The sequence below is a fragment of a genome, unplaced genomic scaffold (genome assembly GCF_019419815.1).
Source record: "Pyrus x bretschneideri cultivar Hongxiangsu unplaced genomic scaffold, Pyrus_bretschneideri_v1 Contig7, whole genome shotgun sequence".
Lineage (NCBI taxonomy): Eukaryota > Viridiplantae > Streptophyta > Magnoliopsida > Rosales > Rosaceae > Pyrus > Pyrus x bretschneideri.
Genome location: NW_025999809.1, coordinates 8,108,313 through 8,126,802, shown reverse-complemented (window position 1 = coordinate 8,126,802; position 18,490 = coordinate 8,108,313). Strand labels below are relative to the sequence as shown.

Here is an 18,490-nt window from a genome sequence, read left to right as displayed (position 1 = left end):
CATTGGGCTTAACCAATTTCACCCTAAGGCCCAATAATTACAATAGTCAAACCTTGAAATTACCTTAACCCAGAAATTATTGAAGAATTTGTATGCTCAGTGGAAGAACTGAAGAAGCAAAAGAAGCAGAGCTGGCTATTCGCTGCAGAAAACTCTCAGCTCTGAAACTTGTGCTTCTTCCACTTCCACCCACCTATTCCGCCATTGTTACACGCAGAAGCTACCTAAACCCAAAACCCATCTCTCTCCCACCATGCCCAGAAGAACCCACAAGCTATGGCGGCATTCAGTATCTCCACCTTTCAAACCACCCGCAACCCCGAAGTCTCACTGCTTTTCTCAAAAGGGCTTCTCAGAGATCACCAGAGACATCAATGGAAGAGCGCTACATGGATTGTGCGTGAAGGGTTTTGTGCCTCTTGGTGTGTTCAGTTTTAATACTTTGGTGAATATGTATTCGAAGTTTGGTCGTATTGGTTATGCAAGGTATGTGTTTGATAATATTCCTGAGAGAAATGAAGCTTCTTGGAACACGATGATATCGAGTTATGTACGAGTGGGGTTGTATTCCGAATCGATTGGATTCTTCTGCGAAATGATTGGCTGCGGTGTTAAGCCAAGCGGGTTTGTCATTGCTAGTTTGATAACTGCGTGTGATAAGTCTGCTTGTAGGTTTAGTGAAGGGTTGCAGGTCCATGGTTTTGTGGTTAAAATTGGTTTGTTTTGTGATGTCTTTGTTGGGACTTCGCTTTTGCACTTCTATGGCACCTATGGTTTTGTGTCTTCTGCTCAAAAGATTTTTGAGGAGATGCCGGAGAAGAATGTGGTTACTTGGACTTCTTTGATTGTTGGCCGTTCAACTAATGGAGATTCGGAAGAAGTTATAAACATATATAAGCGTATGATATATGAAGGAGTGTGTTGCAATGATAACACATTTGCTATAGTCATTAGTACTTGTGGGATGCTAGGGAATGAACTATTAGGTCATCAAGTTCTTGGACATGTTGTGAAACTCGGACTAGAGACTAGTGTTTCTGTAGCAAACTCTCTCATATCCATGTATGGTAGCTGCGGAAATGTAGAAGCGGCCTGCTACGTCTTTGATCAGATGGATGAGCGTGATATAATCTCATGGAATTCGATTATTTCTGCAGATGCACAAAATGGGCTTTGCGAAGAATCATTAAGGCACTTTCACTGGATGCGGAGTGTTAATAAAGAGGTGAATTCCACAACGCTTTCGACATTGTTGACAGTCTCTGGTTCCTCAGAGAAACTGAAGTGGGGCAGTGGAATTCATGGCTTAGTTGTAAAACTAGGGTTGGAGTCAAATGTCTGTGTTTGCAATACTCTTTTAAGTATGTATTCGGAGGCTGGAAGGTCCAAAGATGCTGAGTTAGTTTTCCAAAGAATGATAGAGAAGGATATAATCTCATGGAACTCGATGTTAGCATGCTATGTGCAGAATGATGAGTACCAAAATGCCTTGGAACTTTTCTCTGAAATGCTTCGGATGAGAAAACCAGTAAATTATGTGACTCTAACAAGTGCACTATCTGCTTGTCCGAACCCTGAATTTCTCATTGAAGGCAAGATTCTTCATGCTCTTGCAGTCTTTGCAGGCCTACAAGACAATCTGATAATTGGCAATGCACTGGTTACAATGTACGGCAAGTTTGGTATGATGGTTGAAGCAGAAAAGGTGCTGCAAATAATGCCCAACCGAGATCAAGTTACTTGGAATGCCCTCATAGGTGGTTACGCTGAGAGCAAAGAACCAAATGAGGCAATAAAAGCTTTCAAGTTCATGAGAGAAGAAGGAACTCCAGCAAACTACATTACAATAATCAATGTCCTTGGTGCTTTTCTGACTCCTGGCGATCTTCTCAAACATGGAATGCCCATCCATGCGCATATAGTTCTAACAGGATTTGATTCGGACAAGCATGTGCAGAGTACGCTCATAACAATGTATGCTAAGTGTGGTGATTTAAATTCAAGTAATTCCATATTCAATGGATTAGCTTTCAAGAACTCTATCGCATGGAATGCACTCATATCTGCAAATGCTAATCATGGCTTAGAGGAAGCTTTGAAACTTGTAGTGATGATGAGAAAAGCTGGAGTGGACTTAGATCAGTTCAGCCTTTCTGTGGCACTTTCTGTTAGTGCAGACCTGGCTATGTTGGAGGAAGGCGAACAACTTCATGCCTTGGTGGTTAAGCTTGGTTTTGACTCAGACGATTACGTTACAAATGCTGCCATGGATATGTATGGAAAATGCGGGAATATGAAAGATGTTTTGAAATTACTTCCTTGCCGACCAGCAGGTCACGATTATCATGGAACATTTTGATATCGTCTTATGCCAAACATGGGTGTTTCCCAAAGGCTAGGGAAGCTTTTCATGAAATGCTAAATCTTGGCGTGAAACCAGATCATGTTACCTTTGTTTCACTTCTGTCTGCTTGCAGTCATGGGGGTCTGGTGGATGATGGTCTTGCGTACTACAATTCAATGACCACAGAGTTTGGCGTACCACCAGGAATAGAGCATTGTGTGTGCATGATTGATCTTCTTGGACGATCTGGAAGGCTTGCTGAAGCTGAAAATTTCATTAAAGGAATGGTTGTCCCGCCAAATGACCTTGTGTGGCGGAGCTTGCTGGCTGCATGTAAAATCCATCGTAATGTGGAGTTAGCGAGGAAAGCTGCAGAACATCTCCTAGAGCTAGATCCATCGGACGATTCAGCTTATGTTCTTTTCTCAAATGTATGTGCAACTACTGGTAGATGGGAGGAAGTAGAGAACGTAAGGAGGCAGATGGGATCGAGAAACATAACGAAGAAGCCTGCGTGCAGTTGGGTCAAGTTGAAAACCGAGGTGAGTAAATTTGGGATGGGAGAGCAGTCCCATCCACAGACAGAGCAAATTTATGCCAAGTTGGGAGAGCTCATGAAGATGATTAGAGAAGCAGGTTATGTTCCGGATACCAGCTACGCACTGCAGGATACAGACGAAGAACAGAAGGAACAAAATCTTTGGAACCACAGTGAGAGAATCGCCCTTGCTTTCGCATTGATCAATACTCCAGAAGGTTCACCAGTTAAGGTTTTCAAGAACCTTCGTGTGTGTGGCGATTGCCATTCTGTCTACAAGCATGTTAGTGCAGTAGTCGGGCAGAAAATCATATTGAGAGATCCTTACCGGTTTCACCATTTCAGCTACGGCAAGTGTTCTTGTTCTGACTATTGGTGAGGAAGCTAAATAAGAACCTCGATAACACGGTACTGATTAAAGAGAGCATCGTTACTTCGGCACCAAGCAATAGATAGGTTTGAAATCCCAATTCTTCCAACATGTATTGGGACTTGAATTCTTTTGTACCATCTCTGTACTCTTATCTAAAATCTCAATTAATTTTATGGGAACAGAAGTTGAAATACTAATTTGTGGACCTAATTCGTATGCGAATAGTTTTGTACCCTGAAGTTGACATGATCCGAACTGCAATTCAAAATTACGTCTCTGGAAATTGCAAAAATTGAAAGGGATTGGCGAATTTGTCAGATAAGTGAGCTTATCAAAGAAGTGAAGCTAATGCATACTGGAGCTTGCAGTTATTGAGGAAAAAGCCAGAGCCACAAGCATGTACCATCGTTAGAAGCGAGTAACGATTAGGTTTAACAGCATTTTACAAAATAAGCACAATAGTTGAAGAAAGAAAACCCGAAAGCATGTTTTGCTAGAACAACAAAGCGGGGGGTACTACAAAACTCCCGAAAGCAGTGAGTACTCTGTAGTCTGGTTGCTCTGATCTTTCCGTTTCTCTTGGTCCCAATCTACTCCACTTCGGCCAGGTAATCTTCTATTTCAGCTGGTGTAAGTACTCTGCAACAACAAAATCACAACAAATATTCATATGCAAATGCAGCATCCCAACTAAAGGGTGAACCAATTTACACATTATAGTATTTCGTGTTGAATAAGAAAGGAAGCGACAAAAATTAAAACTAGGAAACTAGTACTATATACTTTAGCTTTTATTTTTCTTTGGTTTTCCATATTAATCAAACCTGCCGGTTAGAAATGCATCAACTTATGTTATGCGGTTTACAATCGTGCATTTACATGAAAACAACTCTGCATCTTATGTTATAACTCATGCAAGTCTACATATCTGTGGTCATGGTTGGACTACTGCTTGCATGTTGCTAAGTGAGCCAGATTAAAATTTCGTCCTGGCTGAAACTAAAGCTAAACTACTACTCAAATAAAGCCGGTGAAAATCAGCCCAGATTTGCTTAAGTTCAAAGTTAATTTTTCAATCCGCCATATTTTAGCAAAAAACGAAAGGAAGAACTACAACAAACTAAGAATATAAATAATGAGCAAAGTAACGGCACTTTGTAACACACGGAAACTTGCCTGAATTTTTTGTCAGCACCAATTATGCCAATCTCAATGTTTTTCCCAGAGATTTGTCCTTCAAACCTAAAACCAAACGCAGAAAGAAACGTCATGAAAGAGCTAACTTATATTTGTATAGTAGAATACAGCTGTACTTGATATATGCATTAATTCAGGTCTGAATTTGTTTCATTTAGGAAGATTAAAATTAAAATAAAAAACTGAAGGATAAAGTGCATACCCTTCTTTCAGGGTCAATATTGCTGTGTGGACAGCATCATCAAGTTCCATGTCCTCGGTGTACCTACAAGAAATAGTCACATGAATCGTAAGCTAAATTCAAAGAAAACATAAAACTCAAGGCCAGGATATCCTGGTTAGACATCCAATATAGGCTGTCAATAATTACTGAGATAAATAAAATAGAACGAAGACTACTCTTGCGAATCAATGACCATTGAGTTCCAAAATTTCGTTCAGTCTCCAACTTGATTCATAATTAAGTGTACAATGCAATTATGAGATATTAAGCACCGTGTGGTTATTGCTTTAGTTTACAAATTTAGACAAAAGGAACATAAATTAGACGACAGTTTCTATAATTGTTAATCCTAACGTGCCTTTTCTCAAGGAATGTTTTTGCATTAGAAACATTTTTCCCCATGGCAGAAGCTTTCCAAGAAAAGTAAGAACCTGATGGGTCCACCTACAGCATAACAAAAATCAGTCATGCAGAAATTCAATGGAAAATAGATATCGGAAAAATAAATACCTACCAAATCTTTAAAAGGTTGTGGTATGCGTGTGTATGTTTTGCCAACTAAATTATGACTTTTTCAGACAACTAGATTGCAACATTAATTGCTACTTAGCTAGGTTGAAGACATTCTATGACATAGCCTGCCAGCATAAAAGGGGCATTTCATATACAAAGGAGGAAATGCGCATGTTACATATACTACCCTAAATTTAAAGTTCACATATTTCGTTGTAAATCAAATGATGTTGCCATATCTCACTTACATGATGAGAGGAGGTCGAAGTGCAATGTTTTAAAAGCAAAAATGTTTCAACTGCAACTTTAGTACTGGAAACAGACAATTTTGGTAAAGGAATTATGATTGAGTAGTACATTCAAATGTCACAAGATGAGAAATCAAGAAAGAAAAAACTGATGGCTAAGAGAAATATTGAAACACAAGAGCATAAAAACTGATGGCTAAGAGAAATATTGAAATACAAGAGCATGCTAATTTTAAGAAGAAAAGGGAACGCCAAAAGAAAAAAGGATTGCTCTCCTTGGACCTCTATAGTTTGTACTCAAAGACTCAAGCACACTTGTGCACCATACGTTTACACTAAGAGAGGACAGAATACACATACCTGAAATAGTTGTGGACCTTTGTCATCAAAGCCAGGCAACCAGCAGTGAAACTCCGAAAGGCCTTACACCACTAGAAAGATGACAAAGTCAAATCAGAGTTTCTAAGGTGGGACAGGACCTAAAGTTAGTGGCAGACTCAAGTTGAAAACACAAAACATACATTTGCTTGTGCACGAAGTCTAAGCATAAAATTACAATACTCAAGCTTAAGTTATCAAGATGAAAATCTTTCAAATTTTAAGTTCCGCAGGCATATTTTCAACGATAAATCATTTAAAATACTAAAAATTTTAAAATGATTAAATGATACTAAACTTCCCTTAACGCATTTTAATATATAAGCAACTCAAGCATTAAAACCCTTCAATTTCTTCGAAGTTTGGACCAAGACGGATGATTAAATATGAGCAAGAACATAGTTAAGAATCTTAAGATAGTAAACTAGGTTGTGAGAAGAAAGATGATTACCCCGACTGTGTGAACTCCTGCATAACAGCAGCAACTTCCCTCACTAGTTGTGTGACAGGGATCGGTTCCTGTAAATACCCACCAAATCACATTGTAAGTTACGTTCAAAATAGGACAAATTACAGTAATTGACTGAGTGACTAAGGAAAGTAATAAATGAACTTGTTTCAAGTTGAGACTCATTATCACAAATTGGGGTAGAAGGTAGATATCACTTAAGAAAAAGATACTAGTTAGACGTAGTCCCAAAATACTAAGACTTCAATCCATTTGAAGCCCCATCCCATGACCAAAACAAATTCATATACTATGTTTAGAAGCTCAAAAAACAATAAAATTACCAAACAAAAAAAAAATGCTTCAATGGTGTGGTGCACATTGAAGAGAATATAGATTCAAATGGATTCTTCTAAGGAATGTAAACTGAAATTCCAATACTTAGCATATGCTCAAGGAACAATATCAATACTACGGGTAAAAATAAAGGTAATAAGAGATGAAAAAGACAGAATTTGAGTTATACTTTATACAACTGATGATATTGCTCTGCCTGTTTCCTACTTTTCCGAACCAGAACTCTGAAATCTGGACCCATGCCACTGCATGAAGGAACAGTAAATTGCAGTTATTTTTATCATAGCTAAGACTTTCCATGGATCAGAGATTATTGAAGCATTATAGCAGCAACAACATGACAGTAATATCAAACTAGTAATATGAAACCTCAACTTGAAAAACTCAAGCATATAGCACAGACAAACCTGTAAACAACTCCAATGTTTGGCGTCAATAACTGAATTTTCTGAACCTGCAACCCAAAAACTTGAAAGGTTACAAGAAGTCGGAAGTATACTACGTGATTATCTGAGAGAACATGCCATAGAGGTGGAAAGAAAACAAACTCAATTTCTAAATAAGATAGTTGATGAGATACACAAGCTATACATCAGTGCAAAAAGTTTGGAAATCCAGCACCAGCATGGAACTAGTACAAAACTGATGAACTGCATTCTATAAAAGAGAGTAGCGTAATCACTCACAGATGCTTCATCAACTAAGATAGATGGCAGTTTCTTCTCTGTTGCTATGACAACTCCATTAGCAGCTACAACAACCAGATAGATTTTTCTAAATAACAAAATCATTAACACTAACTATATGATAGATTTCCAAACTTAGCTGGCATAAAAACCAAATCAATAAGCTGAATCAAAATGAAAAAAGATCCGGAAACTTTTCAGAAAGTTAAAGATATACACATTTAAGCAACAGATGGTATTTATGTTTAGCACTATAGCAGTAAGAACAATGATCCTTTTATATAACTAATGACTCCAATGCTGTCGTAAGATCTTTCATTCGATGTCCATTAAAATTACCAACGGAAGCATGATCCCCAATCTTGCATACGATAGGCACGTTGCTATCATAGTTGGTATATCACGAGGGTGATCACAATAATTTGAACCAAAAAAATGTTACATTTTAAATTTCTACTTTCAATCTCAATCATTCATTTTTCGTACTACAGAGTACACCACCAAAGAAAAATTGCAATATAATTGAACTATCTATGTTTTAGTAAAATAGATATTTAAGACCTTCAGCTGCAAAAACCCTTGTCCCCAAATTTGTGACACTTAGCCCGCTGCAACAAACGGCCAGAAAGACAAAGCCCCTTCCCATCAGTAACAAAACTATAAATTAAAAAACCTAAGCACTAATTTCTACCATGTCTAACTCTTAGCTTCTTTTATTTCTCTCTCCTGAATGCACTGGTTTCAACTACACCCATTTTCTTCCCCTACCCATAGAAACTAAACTCAGCTTCCATCCAATTTCATTTATCGTGGATCACTAAGAACTCAGTTCCATTTGAGGCGTTGGAAACTCATTCCTTAACAGGAAATAATTTTTCTTTCTTACCAACAAGGACAAGAGGCAACCACCGAACTAATATAGTTAACATGTAATACCCTTTAACTCTTGCACACCAGTTTCAAACAACAACGAACAGATTGTTCATTTTTTTCCTGACCAATTGAATCTGTCTACCTTCTTATTCGAGACGAACACTAGAATGTGTAAATTCAAACGTATCCGAAAATAAAAACTTAGAGAAGGCATAACAGTTTGCGTACCTTTAATCCCTAACGACGTCTGGCCAGACCCAACTGCCGTCAGCGCATGTTCAATCTGAACAAGCTTCCCAGAAGGACTGAATCCCAAATAAACATAAAAATTATGCCCCAAAATAAACAATAAAAAAAACACGATTCCAATCAAACTTCTAATACAAAATTGAGTCCACAGGTCAAATACCTGAAAGTGGTAAGAGAAAACGAGTACTGGCTATCACCCATTGTGCTTTCCAGCCCAAAAAATCCTGCGGAAACAGAGAAATCAGAACTAACCCATCAATTTTCAATTAAAAAAGACAATTAATTGTTGCTTGAGAAGTGAAGTTTTCGATTTCTAGTGAAAATTAGGAAATTGGGTTTCTATAGAACCCTAACGGCAAGCTTTCGGGTCTTTTGAGGAGTACCTGACTCGGAGGATCAAACTCGGAAATTCAGAACCGCCTGCGAGAGAAGAAGGCTCCTTGAAGGGAGAGTCTTCACTCTTCAGTGCTTAAAAGAAGAAGATGGATGAAACGACGGCGTATGGACTGGCGTGTCATGTTTACCTGTGTCTTGTTTACTTACTTGGGTTTTTACTTTTGACCCCCTAGTTTTTTTATTTTGGACACTGACCCTGCAGATTTTTCCGTTGCATTTTCATCCTTGTAATTTCGTTGTGTTACAACTGTTAGTTCTGTCAAATGACGGAAATTTCTTTTCCACGTCGGCTTTTTTATAAAAGAACATGTACACACGAATGGATGGAAAAGTCAACTTCATCGACAATTTTTAATGGTCAAACGATATTTGATTGTCTAGATCATATTCTGCTATTGTCTAGTTTACATCAATTGGACTCTCTTTTTTATTTTGGGTTTTGCCTTTGGACTATCATTGCCTTTGTTTGTACTTTCTCCCCATCTTCGGGTCTTTAATGAAGTTTTCATTTGACCACACAAAAAAAAAAAAAAAAAGGAAATTACAAAGGATGGAAATGTAACAAAATATCTTAAAAGGTTGTTTTTCAAAGACTATAAAATTTAGAGGTCCTATTAAAACTAAGGAAAGTAATTTAAAAAAAAAAAAAAAAAAACTTTAGTTTTAATGAAAAATGACAAATAAAGATGTAGTGAATAGTTTCAGGAAAAGGTAAAAATGTAATTTTTTGTTAAAAATGAACAGTACCAAGAGTATTTCGTTAAAACTCTCTAAAACTAAGGCCGGCCGCCCTTGACACGAATTTATTTGACCTAACTACATTTCACATGATTTTCAAGAGAGACCATGAAGTCTCAATTTTAAGACTTTATAAACATTGCGTCAATTTCTAACTTTGGTCGAATTGATTGTTTGATTGTTAATTAAATTGATTTTCAAAATGGATCAAGCTTGGATACATTCGCCCGAGCTTGAAATTGGTTCAACTCGGCTCTTCTAGAGTGAGCTCGAGCTAAGCACGGCCGGACTCGGCTCATTAGTGCAACAAGCTCGAGCTCAATCTACAAATGCCATGTAGGGAAATGAAGATTAAAACTGCATATGCCGTGTCAACTACTTCATCTTGATACACCCTTTCTTTTACCATGCTACAAATAAGAAATCACATACGAAATTAAGCTATATATTTGTGATGTTTAGTCACACCAAAACCATCCCTCTGTAGACGGAAAACCTAACCGAAAACCAGCACAAAACAGGTAAAGCCGGATCATCTACTGCTCTTGCATTTCACCCTTTAATTTTCCACGCATGGGCACACCGGGGCCCGCTTGCGATCCCCTCGTAGTACTTGGATTCAAGTTTTTGTTTGTTCCAAACTTTCACAAAGTCTGCAAATAGTTGGCGTGCGGACTCTGATGAAAGATCGGAGAAGAACACATCTTTCTCTTCTTCAGCCACATAGAGAACTCATTGTTCTTTAAGAAATAGTCATCGGTGGACAGCTCCTGGAAGTCAATTTTCTGCAAGAAAAACGATATCCTAACCATCAGAAAATTAATGTTCAAGAACCGGATACACTGAACACCATAATAAGTAGGACCATCAAGTGATCAATATCAAAAAGCAGACAATTCCTTGCGCCATAGGTCGAGCACCGCAAACTCTTGCGTGCAATCAAAAACTATTCCATACAATACTAAAGACACTACTTCCGACGAACTATAACTTGCAAGAAAAGACAAGTGATACCGAAAACTGCATATTGAAACTAGATCTCTTGTTTTCTGGTTTCTACATTAGAACTTCACAAGTAGGAAACTATCCGTTGCCGCTCTCTAAGTTCCCATATTTTCTGTATATTCCATTAAACAATATAAACTTTTGATGCTCTTTCATCTGAAGCTAAAACAGATTACCAATAATAACAAAAAGGTCTAAATAATAGAAATCAAATTTTTGCCGACTTTAGAGAATCTCTGCAACTTTAGCCTAACATTATGTGATTACCTCGCTTCTTCGGTAACTCAGAGGAGGCGAATTACTCAAAGTATGGAGGACTTCTGCCAACATATTCAAGCACTTATAACATTAAATGTAATGACAGGTTGACATTTTTTTTTTGTAAAGAATTGTTGCAAGAAGTTTGACCCTTTGTCTTTTTATTTCTGTAAAGATTTATAGGTACATATAAAATCCATATTATATATAGTTCACAGATGAGAGTACTTCAAACACCAAATTTTTATTCATGATTGGAGATAAGAAAGCTTACCGAGAGGTGATCGCCTTTGTGATGTTTACTTTTGTGCTTATCCTTTGTCTTCTTTTCTGAGGCAAAATACGTCAATGTGATAAGTAATTTCCCATAAAGAACCTCATCCTCAATAGGCTAAAAAAGCTACAATGGTTAGTCAAATAATGCACTTTCATGTACTTAATCTCGTAGGTTTGTGTTTACTTTTTCAATGTCAAAACAACTCGATGAAACAACGTTTTCCCATACTCTACAAACACCGAACGTGCCCGATAAACCACTAACAATGCCATTACTCTAATTCGACTGCAACTTGTAGCACAATTTACATGATTATTCAACTAGTAAGCCCGTACATGTCTGGTAAAAACATAACAATTCCAATATACCATTAAGCTAATTGGACTGCTAAGCTAACTGAAACATAATTTTCTTTTTCGCAATTTAACTATTAGGCCTATATACAACAGCAGATTGAGGTCAAAACAAAGTGAATATACTCATAGCCATATCCGAATCCTAAAAAGTTCAATTTTAACAAGCATTGCAAAGTTCGATTTAACGAAGTAAAATCCATCTTAAACTAGTGTGAGACTCAGACACGTATCGATATACCTTTAGCGGAACGGTGTTTTGAGTTCTTATGCGACCTTTTCTTGTCCTTCTTGTCACTCCTTCTGCTCTTCCTGTCCTCATCCTCTACTGTTCTCTGCCTCTTGCCTTTTCCCTCATCTGTTAAAAGAAAACACAGAATTCAATATATATATTCTGAGGAACAAATTGCACACACTTTCAAGCAAACCCTGGAGAAATAAAACTTGTTTGGTTGCTGAGAAAATGTTGGGGAAAGAGAGAAAATCAAAAGCCCCATGCTTTCTCAACTGGAAAACAACATGGCCGAGAGAGAGAGAGGAAAGAGAGAATTGAGCACCTTCGGACGATGAAGAGGTGCTCCTTTTCCTACTCTTCTTCTTCTCCTCGGATTTCCGGTCGCTTCCCATTTGAATTGCAGAGAATTACAAAAGGTGAGAGGAACCAGGGAAAGCCCGAGACCAAGATCATCGACCGACCCAGGGAATTTGTATATATAATATTTTGGGAAATTTTAGCATCCTTCTAACCACAAATCTCATCTGGCCTTTTCGTAGTGTTATTTGACAACTTTGCCCTCCTTGAAATTTATTTGTGTTCAATCATTTTTTTTGTAAATTTATTTGTTTGTGACAACTTCTTCCGTGTTAATTTTAGTTTGTGTTAACAAAAATACTCACACAATTGACCAAAAAACAGAAACAAAAACAAGAAAAAAGCCATTGTAAATTGGTAATTAAAATCATCCGTTGATTGAAGGTTGGAGCAATAGCAGCCACAAGATCCACTGGGTAAACCATGCCATAGGATCGCGCATGACAGATCCCCAAGCAGCCCAGATCAGCCCATGCCTAATTTGGAGGCTCCAAATATTTGAAATCACCATCCATTAGTCAGTAAGAGTTTTTTTTTTTTTCTTTCTGTTTTATCTCTACAAAAGCATTTTAGGGTTTGGGATAGAGTGGTGAAGGTTTTATTTATTTTTTATTTTGTAATGAAACTTGGATTGAAGGGAATTCATGGTGGTTTGGTTGTTGTTTATATATTTTAATTCTAATTTGTAATTGCATCTTGCTTTTAATGGTAATTATATATTATGATAAAAATCTCAATTTACATTAAAACCATAAGTTTGTTTGTTGAGAGATACAATGCATGAGTTTAAATAAAGTTTCTCTCTTTTCATCTTCATGGACGTTTGGCTTGAACTTTCACCGGAATAATAATGTATTTTGACCTAAACGCCAGATCAATGGGAGGGATCAGGGGTAGGTTACGGTGAAGGTTTGAAAGGATTAAAGTTGCTGCAATTTAAGAAGAAAAATAATACTAAAATAAACCAAAATGGAACCTAAGTAGCATACCTCAAATGCCGTATAACATATATACGAATTTGTGGAATATTTAAATGGTAAGAATAAAGTTGCGTTTGAGGGATTCGGATTTGGATAGAAGATGAAAAGAAAAAAAAGGAAGCAAAATCTTTGATTTATTTTTTATACATGCTTGTGCTTGATTGTACAACAATAAAATAAAATGTAAAGTGAATGATTCTTGATATCATAAAATAAGTGGTTATTAATGTCATAAAATGAGAGAAAGTGTGCGACCTAGATATTCCGTTTCTCATTTCCCATACTTTTTGTAAAAAGGCCCCAGTCTTCCGTTTTTCAGCTTTTAGTAAACTCTTGCTCGAGCTCCTCGGCTAACAGGATATTTTAATTCTCCAACAAGTAATCTTGTAATCATACAAAAAGTTACAAACAACATCTTTGCTTGCAACCAATAAAGAGAACGAAAAGTTTCTTGTAAAAAACGTATGACGCTTAAGTTAGTGAGTATTTGCAGATTTTAGTTGCAGTAGAATTCCTTTTCAGGTGAGTTAATTGGCTATAAGGTGAGTTAATTGGCTATATATGCAAAGTATAACTCTATCATGGGCATGGTGTATGCTCATTAAAAAATAAGAAACATTACATCAAAAAATTTGTACATCTGACCATCTGAGCAAGTTGAATGAAATACAAATATTACAGCAAAAATACGCATGAAAAAACTCAAACCCTAATAAAGTCAATGAACAAAAGATAAAGATGAAAAGAAATTTTGACAAAAAAAACTGAAAATCCTTACAAATCGCACCCGAAAATGAAACCTACAATCAAAATACAAATTAAAAACTCAAACCCTAATGAATTAAGTTTAATAAAACAAAAGAACGAGATGAAAAGAAAAAGAAAACAGACGTAGATTAATCTTCGGGTATCACACAAAAGAAGAAAGACCCACTTTGGCGTGATGAGATTATAAAAACAAAAAAGAATAATGTCGACCAAATCCAAAACGATTTATAACATCAACTGTATGATGAACACATAAATATAAAATAACATCCCGGTTATATTCTCTGCTATTAATTTATGACAAGGAAGGATTTGCATAAACATATAAAGTCGCGTTAATTAAAGCATTTATAATGAAAGAAAAATAATGAAACATTTCAAGAGGTAAAAAAATATTACAAGAAGCAGATACATTAACAAGAAAGAACCTATCGAGAAATCATTAGAAGCGTGCCTGTAAATATGCATGGCTTCTAATCTTTGATATCCATCCTTTTGCGTACGTCAATGTCACCGTATAGATCAGCTGCATTCGAGGTTTTGTGGAGCTTCTTAATTTCTGAACTTAATCGAGCAAAGAAGCTCCAAAAAACCTCAAAGTTGCTGCTCTGGTGATTCCGTAAGCTTGCGCTCGATCTGGTGGTGATTGTATACGATGGCTATGATATTTTGAGAGAGAGAGAGAGAGAGAGATCGGCATGAGAATTCCTCATGCCCTGTCCCTTATTTATAATAAAAAGGGAAACCGAAATACTTGCTCCCCAAACAACTCCAGATCCTTTTAGGATTCCTATATTTTCGGAAGCGATTGATGGTCACGTTTTCCTTGTTCAAAAGGATTTGATATCTTCTTTATTAGATAGGGTTTTTGTTTACCCTAAATATATATAATTAAATCACCAATTAACCAACTTCATAATCGTAACATTTCCCACACAAGATAGATACCAATGGACTTCTTTAAATTTGATTTTTGATTTTTGATTTTAAATACAACTTAAAAAATCGTGTGACATTTTCCACAAGAATCTCAATCCTTTTCAATTTCGGATTCAATCATTTGTTCTATGAATTTTTCATTTGAATTGTCTTGTAGGTTGTACTAGCGAATGCAGACTATGTGATTGATTCTATATGTCGTCAACTACGCCATTCGGAGATTAACCCTGATGTGCCAAATGTGCTAGCTGCCATGCTTTCCTATAGTGGAGTAGCTTGACTCTATTTGAGGAGCCAGTACGCCTACGACAGCTTGATGTTAATAGATCATTAAGGCAAATCTTGAAGATCATTAAGGCATGCTCAGTTCAGAAATACATATTTCGTGTCGATCCACTGATGAATGAAAAATTTATTGTCCACCCTTTTGCTCTGTATATGAAGGACGGGATTATGTCATTGGCAAAAGTAGAAGAGGCTTATCGCCACGAGAGAGTTACTAAGGAAACAATTGAAGAAGCGATTCAGTCATATTCATTATATCATCTCCAAGATGCATTGGATGGTGCTGATGAAGGGGCTGATGAGAACAGGTTGCTTCCAGCAGTGAATAAAATCTGGCTTTTTCTGCTTGTTTGCATTCGAAATAAAAACCCAGTGGTGCGTGACCATTCTTTCCCCTTACCAATTTGTCTGAGTCCTGCATAGCCGTATTGACATTTTCACTTGCTCTACTCCTTTTGTAATTTTGATGACCCTGTTGCTGGCGGCCTGGTGTGCCTTAAGCTCTTCATCAACAATTTGTTAACGCACGAGAGTGAACTGATTTTGTGGATCCTTTTATGCACTTTATGTTGCACGTCGGTTTGCAGGCTGTTAGAAGATGTTTATGTGTGGTGAGCAATGGGTGCAAATTTGAGGAGATTTCTTTTCACGACGCTCCACACTGACGGCTCCCACTTCTGGAAACTTCTATCTACGTACTTCCCCATTCCATAGAAAGCCAACTTGTTGAATTATAAGTTGTGAGCTGATAGTATTAGAATAAGTTTTGTGTTTTAAATGGTGTATCCATTTGTGTTAAAGAATGTCGAAGTGTAAAATTCTGATATGTAAGGGCAAGAGTGCCATGTGTTTTTTGATCTTTGTTATTAGTTAGATGAGTGGCTGTGATCTAAGCCTAGTGAGAGAAGGATCGAGCATTCTCTCTAACGGTAATATTCCCACTACACGACTTGTGTGTGAGAGAGGTGCGAGTAATCAATCAATGAAAAGTGAATCACTCATCTGTGACTTGCAGAGCGAGAGAAGCAATTGCTAATCTCCATTCTCTCTCTGTGTTTTCTTCCTTCTCAGAAATCACTCTCATCAGAATTTGAATTCAATCTAACAAAACTACTTGAAAGAAGAAAGAATCCCTCTGCAACTTCCTTACTGAAGCACTTCCAGTTCTTCAGAGGAGTCCATGGCTGAAACTTCTAATCTAAAAGTCCAGGTTGCGGTGCTCAACGTGATTGCAGAATTGTCACGAAATGGAAGGAGTGCTCCAGCTTTGGAAGCTGTCCTCAAGAAGGTCAGTGGTCTACTGGCAGGGATAGCTAGCTTGTAGTGGTGTAGTTGGTCATCGTGAGGCATCTGTCAATGCCCTTCAAGGCCTTGTATCTATCGTCGCTGATCCCATTTGGCTTCTTCTAGCTGGCGTTTACTACTCAATGAAGGAAAAAATATGTCATCACCCCCCAAGTCCGACATACCTGAAATCTCCGAAATTCTTCCCCCACCCTTGTCTCCGAAAGAGTACCTTTACGTGCAGTATGGAGGGCAGAGTTATGGTTTCGATATTGACTTAAATTCTGTAGAAATCGTTTTCAAGAAACTGCAGTCTTAGCTGGCAACCATCATCTTAGCTAGCAACCTTTAAGTAATCTTGTAATCATACTAAAAAGTTACAAACATCATCTTAGCTAGCAACCAATGAAGAAAACGAGAAGGGGAATGTACCTACAAAAAAACACTCCTACGCTAAATTAGTGATTGTTTGAATATAAATTATAGCAAAATTAAGAGAGAGGTTGCGTACCATTTTCTCTCCGTTTTCAGGTGAGCAAGTTGAAATTGAATTCTATCATTTAGTTTCACTAATAAATAATACATATATAGGCATTAGGCCGCAGGCCTTATAAACATTTCTACACATGCGTCGAAATGGTTGAAGGAAATACAAATATTACAGCCAAACCAATTTTCTAGACTTAAAGAATAACAAAATTAAACTAAATATCAGAAATTTTGACCACAAAAAGAAACTAACTATTAGAAATAAAAAGTGGCCAACAAAAACCTAAACTCAAACCAAAGAATAAAGGGAGTTTTAACGAAACATGCCCGGTGTTGTTTACTTTTAACGAAAAATCACATTTTTACCTTTTTCTGGTACTATTATTCACTACACATTTATTTGTCATTTTTCATTAAAACTAAGGTTTTTTTGGACTTTTCCTCAATTTTCCTAAGAATATTTAAAACCTACCATCAAAATACAAATTAAAAAAAGTTTAAATAACAAGAGATAGAGATGAGATGAAAAACAAATTAAATAAACAAACGCAGATTAACTTTGAGCATCCCACGAATGCAGAGAGTATAAAATCTTTAGAATTTCTAAACAAACTGAGGCCTGATGAAATTATAAATTGAATAATTTCAACCAAATCCAGAACAATTTATAACATCAACTGTATGATGAACACATAACTATAAAATAAAATCCTAAGTTATATTCTCGGCTATTTTAATGAGAAGGAAGGGTTTGTATAGAAAATATAAAGTCGCGTTAAAGCACAGAATTAATAAAGAAAGAAAAAAATAGGAAATGTTATTGGTACTAAAAAAATTTCATTTTACACTCCTAACAAATGTATTTTTTTTTTCCAAATATAGAAGTATTGGAGCGTAGAATAAGATTCTTGGAGCGCTAATAACAATTCCCAAAAAAATAATAAAACATTAATTTCAAGAAAAAAGCTATCTAGAAATCAGAAAACACATACCTGCAAATATGGCTTCTAATAATCTTTGGTATATCCATGCTTTTGCGTATGTCAATGTCACATAGAGCAGCTGCACTCGAGGTTTTGTGGAGCTTCTTAATTTATGAACTTAATCAACCAAAGAAGCTCCAGGAAACCTCGAATGTTGTTGCTCCGGTGATTCTTCATGGTTGCTGCTCGATCCGGTGATTGTACGATGGCTAGTATATTTTGACTTAGGCTTATAGGGTTTTCTTGTTGTAGGCCGAAAGTTGAGGGAGGGAGGGAGGGAGGGAGAGAGAGAGAGAGAGAACGGGATCGGCATGACAATTCCTCATGCCTTGCCCAAGTAACTCTAGATCCTTTGGGATTCCTATATTCGAAAAATTCCTATATTATTTCTACATTTATATATTTATAAAGGTGCATGGAAGCGATTGGCCACGTTTTCCTCGTTAAAAAAAAGGATTTGATATCTCCCTAATTAGCTAGGTATTTTTTTCCCCCCACAAGGGCTAGGGTTTTTGTTGAGCCTAAATATATAATACTAAACGTGCCCATGATAAAAAAATGTCTCTCGTATGTGCGTGAGCACGTGCCGAGAGGCTAGTATATAATTAAATCACCAATTAACCAACTTCATAATCATAACATTTTCCACAAGGATAGATACCAATCGACTTCGATAAATTTGATTTTCGATTTGTGATTGTAATTACAAGTTAAAA

The 18,490-nt window shown here is 36.8% G+C and overlaps 3 protein-coding genes across 3 annotated transcripts; 1 reads left to right on the top strand and 2 right to left on the bottom strand.

Annotated features, from left to right (window-relative positions):
• The first annotated feature begins 88 nt into the window (after positions 1–88).
• On the top strand, positions 89–3,452 carry LOC103933769 (pentatricopeptide repeat-containing protein At3g24000, mitochondrial). The gene is given in 2 exon segments (XM_009343453.3): positions 89–2,318; positions 2,321–3,452. Coding segments are annotated over 2 exon segments (3,006 nt in total). The 5' UTR covers positions 89–253; the 3' UTR covers positions 3,262–3,452.
• Positions 3,453–3,608: 156 nt separating this feature from the next.
• LOC103933747 (proteasome subunit alpha type-2-A) lies at positions 3,609–8,966 on the bottom strand. Its single transcript, XM_009343435.3, is given in 13 exon segments — positions 3,609–3,894; positions 4,432–4,497; positions 4,655–4,717; positions 5,034–5,119; positions 5,797–5,829; positions 5,831–5,867; positions 6,266–6,333; positions 6,789–6,864; positions 7,027–7,073; positions 7,306–7,370; positions 8,407–8,483; positions 8,588–8,651; positions 8,811–8,966. Coding segments are annotated over 12 exon segments (708 nt in total). The 5' UTR covers positions 8,629–8,651; positions 8,811–8,966; the 3' UTR covers positions 3,609–3,845.
• A 959-nt stretch (positions 8,967–9,925) lies between these two features.
• On the bottom strand, positions 9,926–12,170 carry LOC103933748 (style cell-cycle inhibitor 1-A). The gene is given in 5 exon segments (XM_009343436.3): positions 9,926–10,277; positions 10,280–10,346; positions 11,099–11,154; positions 11,696–11,812; positions 12,012–12,170. Coding segments are annotated over 5 exon segments (474 nt in total). The 5' UTR covers positions 12,082–12,170; the 3' UTR covers positions 9,926–10,113.
• Between the last annotated feature and the right edge of the window lie 6,320 nt (positions 12,171–18,490).